This window comes from Podarcis vaucheri (assembly GCF_965113315.1).
Source record: "Podarcis vaucheri genome assembly, chromosome: 6".
Classification (NCBI taxonomy): Eukaryota; Metazoa; Chordata; class Lepidosauria; order Squamata; family Lacertidae; genus Podarcis; species Podarcis vaucheri.
Window position 1 is genome coordinate 50,749,388 of NC_138764.1, and position 16,888 is coordinate 50,766,275.

General features: G+C 40.9%; 2 protein-coding genes across 6 annotated transcripts in view; both read left to right on the plus strand.

Moving 5' to 3' along the window:
* The window catches only part of EPS15 (epidermal growth factor receptor pathway substrate 15), a 56,134-nt gene extending 47,076 nt beyond the window's left edge, over positions 1-9,058 (plus strand). For 2 of the 3 annotated variants that reach the window (XM_082226721.1, XM_082226720.1), the window contains 5 exons: positions 212-281; positions 1,196-1,272; positions 3,539-3,701; positions 4,288-4,454; positions 6,887-9,058. In XM_082226721.1, the coding sequence (XP_082082847.1) occupies positions 212-281; positions 1,196-1,272; positions 3,539-3,701; positions 4,288-4,454; positions 6,887-7,033 (624 nt within the window). In that variant the 3' untranslated portion in view covers positions 7,034-9,058. The remainder of the gene's footprint in view (positions 1-211; positions 282-1,195; positions 1,273-3,538; positions 3,702-4,287; positions 4,455-6,886) is intronic. The other variant, XM_082226722.1, reaches the window with a different exon arrangement.
* A 1,094-nt stretch (positions 9,059-10,152) lies between these two features.
* TTC39A (tetratricopeptide repeat domain 39A) overlaps positions 10,153-16,888 on the plus strand; it is a 50,526-nt gene continuing 43,790 nt past the window's right edge. The window contains exons 1-2 of one of the 3 annotated variants that reach the window (XM_082228202.1): positions 13,679-13,815; positions 15,978-16,160. In XM_082228202.1, the coding sequence (XP_082084328.1) occupies positions 16,102-16,160 (59 nt within the window). In that variant the 5' untranslated portion in view covers positions 13,679-13,815; positions 15,978-16,101. Of the gene's footprint in view, positions 10,686-13,678; positions 13,816-15,977; positions 16,161-16,888 lie in introns of those variants that run through there. The other 2 variants (XM_082228203.1, XM_082228204.1) reach the window with 2 other exon arrangements.

The window sequence follows — 16,888 nt, forward strand, 5'->3', positions numbered from 1 at the left end:
ATCTCTGCCTTCATGGGAGATTGATGCAATTTTTGAGAGCAAAACTAATATTTTCTGTATTCTTCAGCAAATAATTAAGGATGACATTAGCATAGGATTTTATTTTTTAAAAAAATAAAATAAAATATTGACCCTTTGGCAAATAATAGCTTATCTAATTAAGAATCTTGATGGTCTGAAGCAAACAGCTTTAATGGATTTTAACTTTTAGACAGAAACACTGAAGTATAATGATCCTTTTGCTCCTGGTGGAATTGCTGTTACTACATCAAGTGATACAGGTAAGGCTTGAAGTGGGTTTTCAAGCTGTGGCTTCTGGTGATCATGGCCTATGGCTTAGCATAATATCTGAACTGAACATTTCTCCTCATGGAAAATTCTGGGCTTAGATAGGAATTAACAGACTGAAAATGAAAGCAGATAAACACCTTCAAACTATGACTTGTCTGTGTTTGGCAGCTCAAATTCATGATTTGGGTTCTGAGCTATGGTTAATACATAATGAGCCTTGGTGTGATGTCTGAAAGGCACTTTTCAGGCACATGCAAAGAACACAACTTAACATAACTGAAGTTGTACAAACCCGTACAAAATCATCCCACAGCGCTTTTCTGTGGCTGCAGATCTAGTGTTGTAACAGAGATTGAGTTGACAAGAGAACCCAAATGCATTTCAGTTAGCCATGTTCAAATATATAAAGGATGTCATATAGAGGAGGGAGAAAGAAAGAAGATTCCACCTAAACATTAGGAAGAACTTCCTGACAGTAAGAGCTGTTCGGCAGTGGAATTTGCAAGGAGTGTGGTGGAGTCTCCTTCTTTGGAGGTCTTTAAGCAGAGGCTTGACAACCATATGTCAGGAGTGCTCTGATGGTGTTTCCTGCTTGGCAGGGGGTTGGACTCGATGGCCCTTGTGGTCTATTCCAACTCTATGATTCTATGATTCTAAGTATTATTATTATTATTAAAATTTCTATACCGCCCTTTATCCAAAGATCACAAGGTAGTTTATAATATAAAATCACAAAATACATAACATAAATAAGATTATGGTGGTGAGGCTATCAACCCTAACTGGGTGTTGCCTATAACTGGTGTAAGATCCAAAAGATTCAATGTAAAATAGACTCATCTCCTCTCTTGTCTAGCTTTTGTTAGTCAATGAATTAACTTTTCTTCTCTCTTGCTTATTTTAGCTACAGATCCCTTTGCCTCCCTGTTTGGAAATGAATCATTTGGAAGCGGCTTTGCTGACTTCAGCACATTGTCAAAGGTAATTTGAAATGATTAATGCCTGTGGAAAAAGCATAAAATTGCTGCAGTAACCAACACACTAGAGGCTCCTACATACGAGGATACAAAACACAACTTTAGCAGATGCTGAATCTAAATCAACAGGTCATGACTTCTCAGATTGATTCCCCATTTTAAGCTACTGTGAGTCTCATTATTTCTGAGATTTCTTGCTTTGTGAACTGCCGTGAGCACAATTCAATTAATGGAAAACTACACCTACTATGAGTATAGGTGCTTGCATAGTCTCATTGACTACCTTACTTTCTTCTGCTTCCATTCCAAGATTTATATATCCTTTTTAGAGTGTTTCTGAAGCTGCTATATTTGAATTCTTCTCATCAGCAGGGTAGTCAAGCAAGTAAGCAAGTTAGCTTTCAAGAAATGAAAATTGCTCCAATCGTAATCGTAATCGTAATCATAATTGTAATTTATTTTTAATATCCTGCCCATCTGACTGGGTTGCCCCAGCCACTCTTGGCAGTTTCTAACCAAAATACAGGCAAAGCAACTAAACAACAACAACATAAAACATTAAAAGCTTCCTGAAACGGGGCTACCTTCAGATTCCTGTGCCATGTGGAAGTCACTCCACACACGTTGTTATACATGGAATAGCTCTTACACAGTTCTGTTTTTCCTGTGGTGATCACGCTGCTTGTGCAGAGAATCCAGCCTCATCTTTAACTGCTGTGAAATTATATAAGAGCAACAGAGCATGTATGTGACTAGTTCTGACTATTGCAGTATGTATACAAGACCACAAAAGTTACTAGCCTGCAAAAGCGTTTAGTAGCTGTGATGGCTTGTGTATGCTCTTCACAAGAAACACCCTCTGCTCACTCAGAGAGATGTTTACAGTTCTTTATTTTACATATGTACAAGCAGCACATTACAATCATGCGTCGAATCATCGGTTCAGATTTGGGGAGTGGTCTTCTCCGGCTTCTCCTCCAACAGAAAAGGCGGGGGAGCTTCATGGGACGTCTCTGATCCCTGCGCTTTAACCCTCTCCTTTCCTGTGCAGACAGCACAGGCACAGGCTCTTCATCTGTTCCTGAACTTCCTGTGCAGTGCTGGGGCTGTGCTTCAAGCATCGGAGAGCTTTCCCACTTCCTGGCTCTCTCCCTCTTCCCCTTCCGTCACTTCCTCTCTGTTTCCCTTGGACTGTTCCCGCTCTGACTCTTCCCCCCCCCCGCCTCAAAGGCGTTCCTTGGCAGTCCCATGACAGTAGCCTGCTGTGTTCTCTGCCTGGCACAAATGAAAGTCCATTTTTTTGGTCCTGCCATGGCACAGGAATATAATTTAAAAGTATGAACATTTGCAGACATCTGTAGTTTGCCAGTGCATGAACTCCTGTTTTTTTATGGCACTTGAATAAGCACTGTTTTATGGTAGAAAACGAACATGATAGCCATGTCCCCTCTGCAAGCTATGTTGTTAAGCAAAACAGTAGCTGTCGGGTTCAGGAGCAGAGGCGAGGGCAAGGGAGGAAACAGAGAGCGAGGGGGAGGAGGCAGAAGAAAAGATGAGTGATGACGACGACCCGAGATCTCCGAGTCTTTCCAGTGAATCAGAAGATTCACAGGAAGGAGCGCCAGTGGCCAGAGCAAGGGGGGAGCTTAGGGGGACACCCCAGGAAGAAGGGTCCAGAGGGGGCTCAGAGAGCAGCAGTTGGAAATCGGGGCCAGCATCACCAACAGAACGCAGTGGAGAGGAAGGGCGCCAGGTACCGAGCTCTGGCAGCTCGCAGCAGGAGGGAGGGCATGAGTCAGGAGTGGCCACACCTCCATCGGGGAGCGAGGAAACGGTCAGGTGGCAAGTGGAAGGTTGGGCGCGCGCGCCAAGTTCAAATACACAGGAAGGTGGCGCAGTAAGCAGCCCGGAAAGGGAGCCAGGTCCTAAAGCCCGACGCAAGGAGACAGAAGGGGGTCAGCGTCAGAAGCGTCCAGAAAGGAAGAGACCACTGGGGGCAGAGGGACCCAGAGAAGAACGGTCAGGCGGAAAAGGTGGGGTAAGGCTAGGGTACTTAGCTGGTGTACAGGGGGCGGAGACTCAGACGGAGCTTCGCCGGTCTAACCCATAAGACGTAGAGCTGCACGCAGCAGCTTGAGAATGGAAACTGTAACTCAATAAAGACTTTTACAAAGTGACCGCTGGCTAGCGTGATCCTCTGTGAGCTAGGATCTTGAAGCAGCTCTGACAGTAGCTTTTCCTGTTTTTGTTGCTGTCTGTTTGTTTTTTAGGCAAATAATGAAGATCCATTTAGTTCATCTACAACAGGCTCTGTCCACAATGTGGTCATAACTAAAAATGTGTTTGAGGAGCCTCCAGCCAAAAATGAAGATGTACCTCCTGCTTTGCCTCCTAAAACTGGAACACCTACCAGACCTTGTCCTCCCCCACCTGGTAAGAACCAGTACTAAGTGTCTGTGTGCTACTCTTTGGTTTAAAGATGTCTTTATGGCTGTAAGAGAGCAAAGAGCTTCTAATTTAGTAACCAACTAATTCCTATACTACTTCTATTTCTTACATAATTTTAAGCTGTCCTTCTTAATTTAGGTAATCTTTACTTAGATACATGTTGGGAGCCATAAATTTGGGAGAGGCCGTAACTTTTAAATTGCTGTGACAGTGCTACTGTAGAAGCTGGTTGCTGAGTAGTTTATTGAATTTGATAATGCAAGCTGGTTTAAACCAGTTTTAAAATAGATTAAATTAAGCACTTTTTTTTAATTTGAATAAAAGTACTGGCTCTTACCCACACTGAACCACTTAAAAATGGACAAAATTGGGAAGAACGTACATACAAACAAACCCTGAAAAACGTGAAAGGTTTTAGAAATCAGATTAATTTATGACTACCAGCACTAAGGATTTTTTGTGGGGGTTTTTTGGCTATATAATGAGATGGTGTAACCTAAAACACTATTGTACACTGGATAAATATTTCTGCCACACTCATAATCATGCTAAAGTGATTATTTTGATGTAGGAAAAAGGCCTATCAACAAATTGGAGTCTTCGGATTCCTTTAAACTGAATGATCCCTTCCAGCCCTTCCCAGGCTGTGATGGTTCCAAAGAACAGGAAGCTGACCCATTTGCTCCCACTGGTGTGTGCAAAGAGATGGACACCAGCAATTTTGCTAATTTCAGTGCTGTAAGTAAACAGGATGGGGAGGCATCAAGCTAACTCTAATGACTTATTTTTGTGAAAAACAGTGAACATTTCCAGACTTAAATTGAGTGAAATGGGTTTCATACCACAATGCAACAATGTAGCACATATTAACGTTAGTGCCTCTCTAAAAAAAGGGTACATTACCACTTCCTTCTGGGACAAATGCTGCCAGTTGCAGCAGATTCTTAGTTGCACATTTATGTATTATTTAGCTTCACATGAACAATTGTTACCTTTCCCAGTCTTCGTACAAAGCTGTAAGTACACATTGTGCCTCAGGATTTAATGTCTGTACAGTATATCAAACTGCAGTGCATCATTTATCTTCAAAGCATATGTTAGGGTCACAGTTAGGCAGTTAGAAAATAAGCAGCACAACCTTTACATTGTACTTGTTGCTACCATTTGAAGGCTTAATCCCCTGCAAGATTCATAAATACAAATTGATAGTGTGACAAGGAAATCTTGTCCCTGAGCTCCTTTTTTGGCAACCAGCCATACGGCTAGGCCCTGCCTGCTGCCTCCGCTGTAAGATTAGTCTGGGGGGAAGGGCGCAGGCCCAGGGACAACTGATGCAGCAGCAGGCTTTGTAGGCAAGGCATCTTAAAGGCCAAAACAATAGGGGAGGGTGGTAAGGATTTGTTCAGGAGACCGACTCAAGGGAATGAACAGCCCTAGCCATAAACTATTATAAAAAGGGAAACTACCGAAAGTAAACATCCTCATTGTATAGAACACTTCAAGATAAGGCACAGATCTGTCAACTTGGCATGCCACCCGTCCCTTGTTAGTGCTGAGTGATCTGTAAATGAGTGAATAGGTACAATGCACATGAAAGAGAGATGTTATTTTCCAAGGAGCGCAGAATTAAATTTCAAGTACTCGAAGGTAGGAAGAATGGAGCAATCAACCAATCAACACTGTAAAGGATTTCTGGGTCAAGTTAGTGAGAACATGTATTTATGTCAGTTTTTATCCTGCCTTCCTACAACTGTGCGCCCAAGGAGGAATGACAAAACAAAATACAGCAAAATAAAACTTACCAAAAAAATTATAAAGCAAGCTGTTAAAGGCATAAATAGATGAAGCTATCTGCCACCAGCAGCAGAGCACACACAGCAGCCTGAAGGTCTTGTCTTAACAACATCTTCATCTGCTAGCAGAAGGTCACTAACTGGAGGCTAAACAGGCTTCTTTAAGAAGGGACTTCATCAGCCATTGAAAAGACCATTTCTTGCATTCCCAGCAAACCTGATGTTGACTGGATGCAGAAAGGGATGCTCTCAGAAATATTACTAGCCAGGCAGACTAACATTGGAGGAGGTGGTCTTTCAATCAGCCAGGTCTTTAAAAGTCATAACTAGCATACTGAATTCTCCCTGGAAACCAATATTCCCAGTAACTGGCTCCTAGTCAATAGCCTGGCTGTATCATCCTAGAACACCTATAGCAGTTACATTTCAAAGACTGCTTCCTATAGAAACACATATGACAGTAATCTGATCAAGATGTAACTAAGACATGTTTCAAGATGGCCAAATCTGATGATTTAAGGAATGAGTGCAGTTGGCACACCAGCCTCAGCTATGTAAAATCTTTCTTTCTTTCTTATCCCACTTTGCCTCAAATGATCTCAAGGCGGTGTACATAGCTCTCTTCCTCCCCATTTTATTGTCACAATCCCATGAGGTAGGTTAGGCTGAGAGTAAGTGACTGGCCCAAGGTTATCCAGTGAGCTTCATGGCTGAGTGAGGATTTGAACCCTGAGTGAGGATTTGATCCTAAGTCTGACACTCCCAACCACTACATCACACTGGCTCTCTGTGCCAGCACCTGAAAAAATGAACTGTGTCGTATGTTACCATAACATTTTCCTTAGTAAACAGAATCATCTTTATATCTTACTACTCTGTTAATCAGTGGGTCATAGCGGTGGTGGACTTGCTTTATTGCATGACGGTCACTGGGATGTAAACCTTTTGGGAGGAACAGTAACGTGGTGCTCTTGATTATTTTGAAGGCCTTTCTTTAATTAAATATGTGTACTTGGATTGTTGGGTGGTTTTAAATAAGCATTATATATAATATAATCCTTCTCTTTAATTAACAGTTTAAAGTAACTGTGCCAAAGATCCAATAGTCCAAACTCTTACAATGGACTTACATCTTTGCAAGCTACATCAAATGCACACTTTCAATTTTCTTTGAGTGTTTGGGGCAAATGAAAATATTATTTTTCTCCTCTTAATCAAACAATTGAAACAATGAACTAGATAAATCATAGATGCCGACCAAACACCCATTTAAATTCTAAGTGATGATATAATTTAAACCAACTGGGGACAGAATCTTCTTTAAACACTTGATTTTTACCTCCTCAGTTAACAAATCCATGGTTTCTCTATTTTTAGTATCCTACTGAAGAAGATATGATTGAATGGGCAAAGAGGGAAAGTGAGAGAGAGGAGAAAGAGCGTCTTGCAAGGTTGAAACAACAAGAACAAGAAGATTTAGAACTAGCTATTGCACTCAGTAAATCTGAAATATCAGAAGCATGAAGAATTGCCACAACCATTTGTCCCTTGCCCTGTATGTGTATAGCTAATCAGAAGCTGCTTATGCACAGGGAAGTACAAAAGGCTTTAAATTCCTGCAAATGTGATTTTTGAGCAATGTAATGTCTTATTTGTAATTTTTTTCATATTCACTTTACTCATCTGGCTACTCTTTTTTAATAAAGCGAAGTTCCATTTGTACTTACCTTGATATTCTTGTGTAGTATATAAACCATTACACCAAAGTAAGTTCTTATAATGCAAAAAAGACAAATCTGTATTAAGGCACAGCAATGCATTTTTGAAAGATCTCAGAAGGCAATTCTGACTCCAACCAAGTTCCCCTTTGATACATGCCTTATGCAGTGTTGAAGATCTAGAATGTGCAGGTGTGTCTAACAACATAAAACGAGTGAGTGCATTGTATTGCCTGTAAACAAATGGATAGGTCATGTGTTACTGATATTTCCCTTAAAAAATATTAGATGGCTTGTTCTAAGTCTTGATTAGCTTTCTTTTCAAAAGGGCCAATTTTTGCCAATTACTATAATACTGAATTATTTAGGTCTCCCAGGTGGCCCAGTTAGCAAAGTACATTTTCACCTTGTAATCAAATCTGGCCATGTAGCCAACCAAACTGTAGTTTATGGCAAATCTTCATGTACTTAAAAATTGCTGATAATCCTGCTTCTTTCTTGCTAAAATGTTCAGATCTGGCTATCACAGGTATTAGAAATCTATTGTATATTTTAGAGATGATGATAATTGAGGTTAGGTCTATGGAGTGCCTTTATATCTGTGGGCTTCCTTTTAATGAAGGCTCTTCTTCTAGAGTGGATATCTAACAGAAAATCTAGATTCCAGATGCAACTAGTGTTATCTGAAACTTTTAACTGCCATTTTGCCTACTATCAGGTATTTTAAAATGACCTTTTAGGATTGTTCCAAGGAGATTTCTAAGATTACACTGTTTGGCCAAGTTCATTGTTAAGAACTCTGATGCCCCACTGCTAATTGAGCCAATTTCTTATGTGAAATATGCAACTTAAATTGGCAAGTTGACAGCAGAATTTGAAATAGGGTAGGAAGTAGACTACATAAAGATATAGTTTACAACAGTCGGTTGCTGTTGTGTATAATTTATTGAATGCCAACTGATAGTTGCACCTTAAAAATAAATTTCCTTTTATAGTAACGAAGTCAAAATTGAATGTTAATGAAAGTAAGTTATTATCTAATATGTTCTGTTCTGCAGGATGTTAAACTCATTCCAAATGACTCGTTTCACTTCCATCTTCAATACATGCATAGTTAGGCTGCAGCCACACAAAACTGGTGGTTCTGCTTCCCCCCTCCCAAAACACTGTGGTATTTGTGCCTCGAATTAAGAGTTTTTAAATGATTTTTCTTCTGCTGCAAGGAGTTGCATAGTTACCACTATCAGGATGAAACTTTTCCAGTTACCTGTGGATGCTGCTGCAAGAGACTTTTTAGGAAGGTAGTTTTTGCTCAATTTTCCTATAAATTGAGATCAGTTCCGAGAAACTTTTGCACTAGGAAATGAGCATTTTAAAACACCTGCTCAAAAAAGTAACCTAGCAAAACCTCTTGCAAGTATTAATGTTCATAATTTATCTACCCAAATTTTGTATTAACATTAATCGTGCATATTGTATGTTTAACTGGACTACATAGATTTTTCCTTTTTTGTTAAATGTATACTTTGTGGACCAATACAATATCTGTGTGTATATATTATACATATAAATATATATATATTCAAGCTTTCTTGTATAGGATTTAAAGTTCTGAGTCACTTGATGTTACATTTCATGTTACTGACTGATCACAGAACCTTTACTCGAAGGCTTCTAAATAAACCACTGCTGTGTCAGCTTAAATGGCATTACTGTTAAAGTTTTAAAAGGCTTTTAATAACTTGTTCAGGTGGGGTTAGCCTCTATTTATAGACCTTTGTTTAAAAATTCTAAAATAGCTTGTAATTATGAATAAAACAGTTTAAGTATATTATGTTTTGTCTGGTTTTTGTTTTTACTTTTAAGTAAACTGTACAGTGTCTTGTGGAAGTATACAGATATGAAACATCACAACTTTAGTTTTGGTTTGAAAATGAATTTTAAGTGAACTTTCCATTCCCTAAAGTATGTTTTTTTGAGAAGCTACTCAAATGTATTATTTCTGTACAGAATTTGGATTTTGTAGTTCACAGCGGGTGGCGCTGTGGGTTAAACCACAGAGCCTAGGGCTTGTCGATCAGAAGGTCGGCGGTTCAAAGCCCCGCAACGGGTTGAGCTCCCGTTGCTCAATCCCAGCTCCTGCCAACCTAGCAGTTCAAAAGCATGCAGTGCAAGTAGATAAATAGGTACCGCTCTGGCAGGAAGGTAAATGGCGTTTCCATGCGCTGCTCTGGTTCGCCAAAGCGGCTTAGTCATGCTGGCCACATGACCTGGAAGCTGTACGCCGGCTCCCTCGGCCAATAAAGCGAGATGAGCGTTGCAACCCCAGAGTCAGCCACGACTGGACCTAATGGTCAGGGGTCCCTTTACCTTTACCTTTACCTATTCAATAGCTCAAAGTTGGTATTAGCATCCTAGACATCAGACAAGAAATAGATCCCTACTCCCAAAGCTTTTGAAACCTACATGGGGACAATAGAAACAGCAACAAATGGTGGGTGATACCTGACTATGTCATTCACATGAATGACATAGTTACTTCTAAAATTCAATCATTTGTGGTTAAGTTCTGATACAGATCTAGCCTCCAAATTGGACAGCGTCTGTTTGCCTCTACTTTCATAAATACACATTTAAGAGCACAAAAAATGCATCATGTATGAATGAAGAAGTGCTTATTTGCAAAGGCTTGGCAAAGCTCCCTTGTGATGGAGAGACTGAAAGCGGGAGAAGGCGAGTTGGGGGGAAAGAAAGGTGGCAAGTGTCCATTCTGCAAGGGAAGAGGGGAGGAGACGTTGTTGCTGTTGTGAAACATGTTTAGAGAATTGGGAAAGGGGGACAAGCTCTGCAAGATCTAAGTAGCCTTGGCTAATGGATGAACTGGTTTAACCATTGTTATGGGGGGGCACAAGGGGGGGAATAAAGAAAGAGGGGGGAGGAGAACAGCTTCCCTTAGGAGTACCCTGGCGATAATAATAATAATTTATTATTTATACCCCGCCCATCTGGCTGTCTTGGAGTTTCCTTCCTGTCCTGCCAGCCCAAACCCAGAAGCTCCCTCTTGCCTGAGCTGGCGCCACACCCTTGACCCGAGGCGATGAGCTGCAGCTGGGGCTGCTTTCCTTTATCACGCCGGTTTATTCAAGTACGCGGCTGCCTCCGAGAGACCTGCAGAGGGCGGTCGCTCCCCTGAGAGGCCTCAGGATGAGGAGGGAGCAGGCGGCGGCTGCGGCCGGCAATTTTATAGGGGAGGAGCCGCCACCCAGCAGCGCGAGGACCTTGCTCTGGAGCCGCCTGCCTCCACTTTCCCGGCGTTATGAGTTTGCCGCTGGCTTTCGAGGCGGAGCGGGAATTTTTTTTACCTCAGCAGCAGCTCGCTTCATCTCGCGACGAGCCTAGCGGAGCCTCATGGACGCGCAAAGTAGCCGCAGAAGCAGCAGCAAGAAAAAGGAGCTGAGGTACTCTGGGGGAGGTGGATCCTGCCTTCGGTTTAGCTAGGTTGGCGCGCTTGTGTTTCACGAGCAAGCTGCCTTGGCAGGCAAGAAACCAACAGGTGAAGCTGTTCCCGGCATGCATGTCGACATTTGCAAATAAACCTGCCGGGAAGTTTGCAGCTGCTGAAGCCAATATGAGTTTGTTTGTTTGCTTGCTTGCTTGCTTCAGTTATTATTATTATTATTATTATTATTACTCGCGTTTTCTTCCAAAGGAGCTCAAGGTGGTGTGTGCCTGGTTCGCAACTGCCTCATTGAATCCCCACAACCGCCCTTTGGGCTGAGAGGCAGCGACTCGGCCAAGAGCCCTTGCCTCCCAAGTAGTAGTAGTAGTAGTAATAATAATTAATATAACAACAACAATTTATTTATACCCCGCCCATCTGGCTGGGTTTCCCATAGCCTGACACTCATAACCACGACACCACACTGGCTCTCATATTTAGCATTGTCATGTGGATTGAGTGTATTTCCCACCCCGCTTCCTGACTGTAAACTGCTGGGGTTTGTGTGTGTGGAAAAGCATTAAATGTAAAAAGAAAAAAGAAAGGTAGTAACCCTGAGGTGAAAAAGAAATAGAGTGTGTATGAAACCCCTGGAGAGCTGCTACCAGTCACTGTCAACAATACTGATGGACTAACAGTCTGACTCAGTGTAAGTCAGCTTCCTAAATTCCTAAGGCGGTTACATAAATGTTTAGAAATGGCAGGTGAAAGGGGATGCACTACAGTATTGCCACTTTATGTAAGTTAAGGCGACATATATTGTAGGTACATACTTTCCTGTCTTTATGTCAGGTGAATCTACCGCCAGCCTGAAAATAAATGTTGCAAGCAAGTGGGATTCCTGACCTCCCTGCTATGTTTGTGCAAATTTCTTATTGTGCAAATAAGAAATATTTAGGGTGTGCATGCTAAATTTTGTTCTTGCTCAGGTGCCATATTACCAAAGTCTGCCCCTTGTTTCTCCTAATGTTCAACTGAAATCTACCCTTCTGTAACTTAAGCCCCTGAAAAACCTGCGTTTTACTGCAAACGCTTTTCTCCTAGCACTTTCCCCGGGAAAACCTGCGTTTTACTGCAAACGGCAATCCAGGGAAGACTTGATTGCTGTTTGCTCCAATTCAGCGGTAAAACACAGGTTTTCCCGGGGAAAGTACTAGGAGAAAAGCAACAACAACACTCGGACATGGAGCTTTAAAGTCTGGACCTGTGCCCACTGGGTAGTGAATGGTGATCCAGAAAAAGGTGGAAATTCCAGGTTTTCCCCATTTTGATTAGCCCCACTGTGTCCACCTTCTGATTGTGGTCTCCAGTATGTTCAGATCAAATTACAAAATTCTTGCTATATGAAACTGGTTGCTAAGTTATGAGGAGAAAGCACTTTTCACGTGCTCAGAAGGTACCCTTTTCGTTTTTACTTCAAATATTTTCAGGGCTAAGCTTTGCTGTTGGAGGACAGGAGGTGGGAATGCTGGAAACAATGTTCCATCCTTGTCCCACAAACCCAGTTTTTGAAAACCCTAGAATATTTCTCTTCCATCACTGCCGAAAGCTCAGTGTGTTTGTGTGTGAGAGCCTGCTTAGGTTGAATGTGCTGCCAGCTTTCTACAAAGCACAGGAGGAGATGTAGACCTATTAAATGTTAAACAGTACTTGGTAAAGGACAGGATATGCCAGAATTGATGATCTCTTTAATGTGCTTATTTGTTATTGAATTATTTATAAGCTTTTCAGTTGGTTAAAATGACAGAGACAGTTAAAGAAAATTACACTTGATCTTAGTCAAAAGGCCTAGAAGAAAATTAACAGTTGTGGGGGACCATTGTTCATTTTCTCTCTAGTTTTGGCAAGTCATGAGTTGGCTGCTCATATTGGATTACTATGGTACCTCGGGTTAAGAACTTAATTCGTTCTGGAAGTCCGTTCTTAACCTGAAACTGTTCTTAACCTGAAGCACCACTTTAGCTAATGGGGCTGCTGCTGCACCACTTCTGTGAGATTTCTGTTCTCATCCTGAAGCAAAGTTCTTAACCTGAGGTATTATTTCTGGATTAGCAGAGTCTGTAACCTGAAGTGTCTGTAACCTGAAGCATATGTAACCTGAGGTACCACTGTATTAAGTTTGCTCTGTTTTCATAAAGTCTTCAGAGGGTTGAGAAGGGCTCTGTGCAATAGATCAAAAGCTGTTGAGCACTTGAATAGGAGAGAAAGGGTTTGGGCACTATGCTGTATGAAGGAAAGTCTTTCATTCGAAAGCATGTCAAAGTTCTAGTAGATAAATAGGTACCGTTCTAGCGGGAAGGTAAACGGCATTTCCGTGTGCTGCTCTGGTTCATCAGAAGCAGCTTAGTCATGCTGGCCACATGACCCGGAAGCTGTACGCTGGCTCCCTCGGCCAAAAAAGTGAGATGAGTGCCGCAACCCCAGAGTCTTCCACGACTGGACCTAATGGTCAGGGGTCCCTTTACCTTTATTCTTCAACACTGTCGCTAAGAGTTTTCCCATTTTAGAGATGTGGTGCCATGTAATCACTGATAAATTTGATCCAACTTGTACAGGGTTGAACACTGTTGGATTAAGTTCTATAAGGTGTTTTTTTTTTAAATTTCCAATCAGCTTGTAGCAATCTACTCAAAATATTTTTAATATTTAGTATCATTCTACTATTGAAACTCCTTGATCTAGATCTTTCTCCCATTTGTCTTGTAAATCTGGAAGACTGAAAGTTTTAAATTTAACAGCAACAAAAAAAGTTTGTCTGTCGTCAGATATATAATGTAATAAGTATTTTCTACTTTAAAACAAACAAACTCAGAGCCAGGCCTACGTTTTTCTTGCTACTCTGTTCAAATTCTTTCCTACATGCTGTGCAGCATAACAGCAGCACATTAAATGGTCATAGGTTGCCCAGAATACACTTCCTTTATTTTTAATCTTTAATGTCTGTTGCTTCTTACTTTCTCTGCTTTATGACTGTATTCTGTGCCCCAGGCAGGTGATAGAGGTCAAGAGGTTCTCTGTCATGTCCTCTGGGATGCTGAGGACACTGTCTAGCCTGGTAGCCGCTTTTTGCACTTCCTCCAAATGCACAGGTATTGGCTCATACTCCAGTATGTTAGTGGTTATGCTCAATGCATTCAACCCAAATTCAGTGTGTTTTTCCAATATAGTATTTTTTTATGTCCTGAACAAATCCACTGCCTGCTTCTTTAAATCAAAATCACAAGTCAAAGCAGCCTACTTTGCTCGTGATGTTGCAATAGCTAACCCATAAATTAGGTTAGAGAAGTTTTATAATTAGCCAATGGACTGCATAATCTCTGGGCAACTTCTGACAGAAAAATGCACAGTAACTATACTTTGAAGTGGAAATAAACTTTAATAGGAAATAAACGTTGCTATTTCAAAGCCATGTTGTAAGTCCATTACAACAGCTGGGAAATTTAAAAGGAAATAAATATTACTTTGCATACCAAAAAGTACAATAGCTGATAGGTTTGCTAGTTTAATAGTTTATCCATAATCATCATTGTGTTTAGGACTTAAGAAATACACTAGGGTTATTGGCTAAAGCATTTCATATATATTTAAAAGTAACTGAGCTATTCAAATGTCTTTTATCTGGGGGCAGTGATGGGCCGGATGAGGGCTAATAAACTCAATCTCAACAAGACAGTGGTTCTATGAGTCAATGTGGTTCCCAGTTCTAGGGATTAGGTGGACAGCCTGTTCTTCAGTGGGAGTGCTGCCCCATATAGGAGCAGATTCATAGATGAGGGTGATTTTTGATTCCAAGCTGTCACTAGAGACCCAAGTGACTTAAAATGGTGAGACGTAGCTGCGCCCAACTATTGCTGGTTCACTAGTTATGGCCGTTCCTGGACTGGAACAGCTTAACGCCAGTTATCAATGCTCTAATAACCACCCATATAGAGAAATGCAACATTCCAGAAGCTGCAGGTGGTACAGAATGCTGCAACCTGGCTGTTGGGCACAGCTGATAGGGTCATGTTACTTCAGTTCTGAAGATACTGTAGTGGCTGCCATTCATATACTATACCAGACCCGCTTCAAGGTGTTGGCATTAGTCTGTAATTAGTTTTTTTTTAATAAAAAAAAATAGTAATCCTTTTATGTATTTCCTAGTATGTGCTACCCCAAACCTTAAGAACTGCTGAAAAGTCTCTGCTTGTAGTCCCACTGGCTAGTGTGGTGAGTAAAATGGTGATATGAGGCATGGCATTTGCAGCAATGGCGCCCCTTTTACAGAGCTCCTCACTGAGATATGAGAGTCCTCCACATTAGCTGTTTTCAGACAACAAGCAGAAATATGCTCTCCATCCAAGCTTTTGGAACCTGGTGCCTCCACTGGGAACTGCCCAGTTGGTGTTAAACTATGGCAGGGCCTTTCCAGTAGTGATTCCCTACTTCTGGAATAGTTTCCCTGGTGAGGAGAGTCTATCTTCCTCATTATTGACTTCAAAATATTCCTGTTCACCCAGGTATTAGAAAGCAGAAAGATACCATTCCTAGCAACCCTGAAATAATTCATTGAGAGACTGGTTGTATTTAGAATATTTTAAATATTATTTTAACGATGTGTTTGCCACCCTGGACTCCTTTGGCAGGAAGGCTGAGATATAAATTGAATAAATAATAATAAGTATCATGTTGGTGTTGATTCTGGATGGAATTGAGGTCTAGTGCTGCAGTTTTTTATAATGGATGTACAATTTAATTTTGTTACATGTTTTATATTGTTTATACTACATGTTGTGCTCTGTGCTCTGATTTGGGGGAAGGGCAGGGTATAACTGCAGAAATAAAGCAATTGAATAAATACTAGATGCTGCAGTGGAAATTAGCAATAAATCCATTGCTAGTCAAATATTTATTACTTTTTTTTAGTTGCCAACTGCTGTAGTAGTTGAAAGAAGGAACCATATTCCTGTTTTGTGTGTTTTTTAAAATGATATCGTAAGAACTTGCTTCTATGTTTGATATTAATGCGTCCGTGTCAATTAAATACTTCTGGAAGTGAGCAAGTTAAGTTTGGTCATGAATTATGAGATGCTATCCTTTGTGTTTTATTTATTATTTCCAGATAATTTTTGAGTGCACAAAATGTTTAGTAGTTCTTATCTCATTTTGCTTAGGGAGGGAAGCAATTCCAGTAGGTGCACTGAGGTCTATTGCTTCTTTTTAGTAGTTAATGTCTTAATTTAATATGAAATTATGCTAATGGTATTTTAAGGGCCACTACATTTGGATCAAAGGACAGAAAGATAATGACATTACTAGGGGAGCATGAAGAACATGGAGAAGGAAGCAGTTGAGTCCATGTGAGCAATTGAAGATAAGTTGCTTGTTAAAATACCATGGAACAAGAGCACGTGAGGCCCATCTCTATACTTATATCACAATCACAAGACATATTGTAAGTACATACTGCTGGATCAGGCCAGTGGTCGCTCTGGTCCAGCATCCTGTCCTCATAGTGACCAACCAGATGCCTGTGGGAAACCCATAAGCAGGATTAGAGCACAACAGCACTCTCCCCCGGCTGCAGTTTCCAGCACTGGCATTCATAAGCATTGCTGCCTCCAACTGTAGAGGCAGAGCATAGCCTTCATGGCTTGTAGCCATTCTCCATGAATTTGTCTAATTCTCTTTTAAAGGTTAGTGACCATCACAGCCTCCTGTGAGCTGCATGAATACGTAATTTCTTTCATTTGTCCTGTAAAGAAGGTGTATATACTGCTAATTGTTCTGGAGGTTAAAACTTTATCTCAGACTCTCTGTATCATAGAAAAATGGTGGAATAGTGCTACTCTTAATCCTTTTCCATAATTGAACAGTGCTCAGCTTCTGACAATCTATTACATATGTTGTGTAGTGCATTAAACTATTTGAGGTTTTTTGAGTTTCAATGCGTTGTTATGCATTTCAGGTTTCTCTCTTTTTTTAAAAAAAAATAGAGCCTTGAACAGGAGCACTCATAGGGCGTGAGAATCCTCTGGTACATTTTGTTGCAGGTCCTACTTGGAGATGCACAAGCACAAAATGTTGCACCTTTCACATAATTTTTTAAAAAAGGCAATTTCAAACAAGATTGCCTGATGATATTTTCTAATATGGTGTTGATGGAGTAATTGTGCTTCGTAT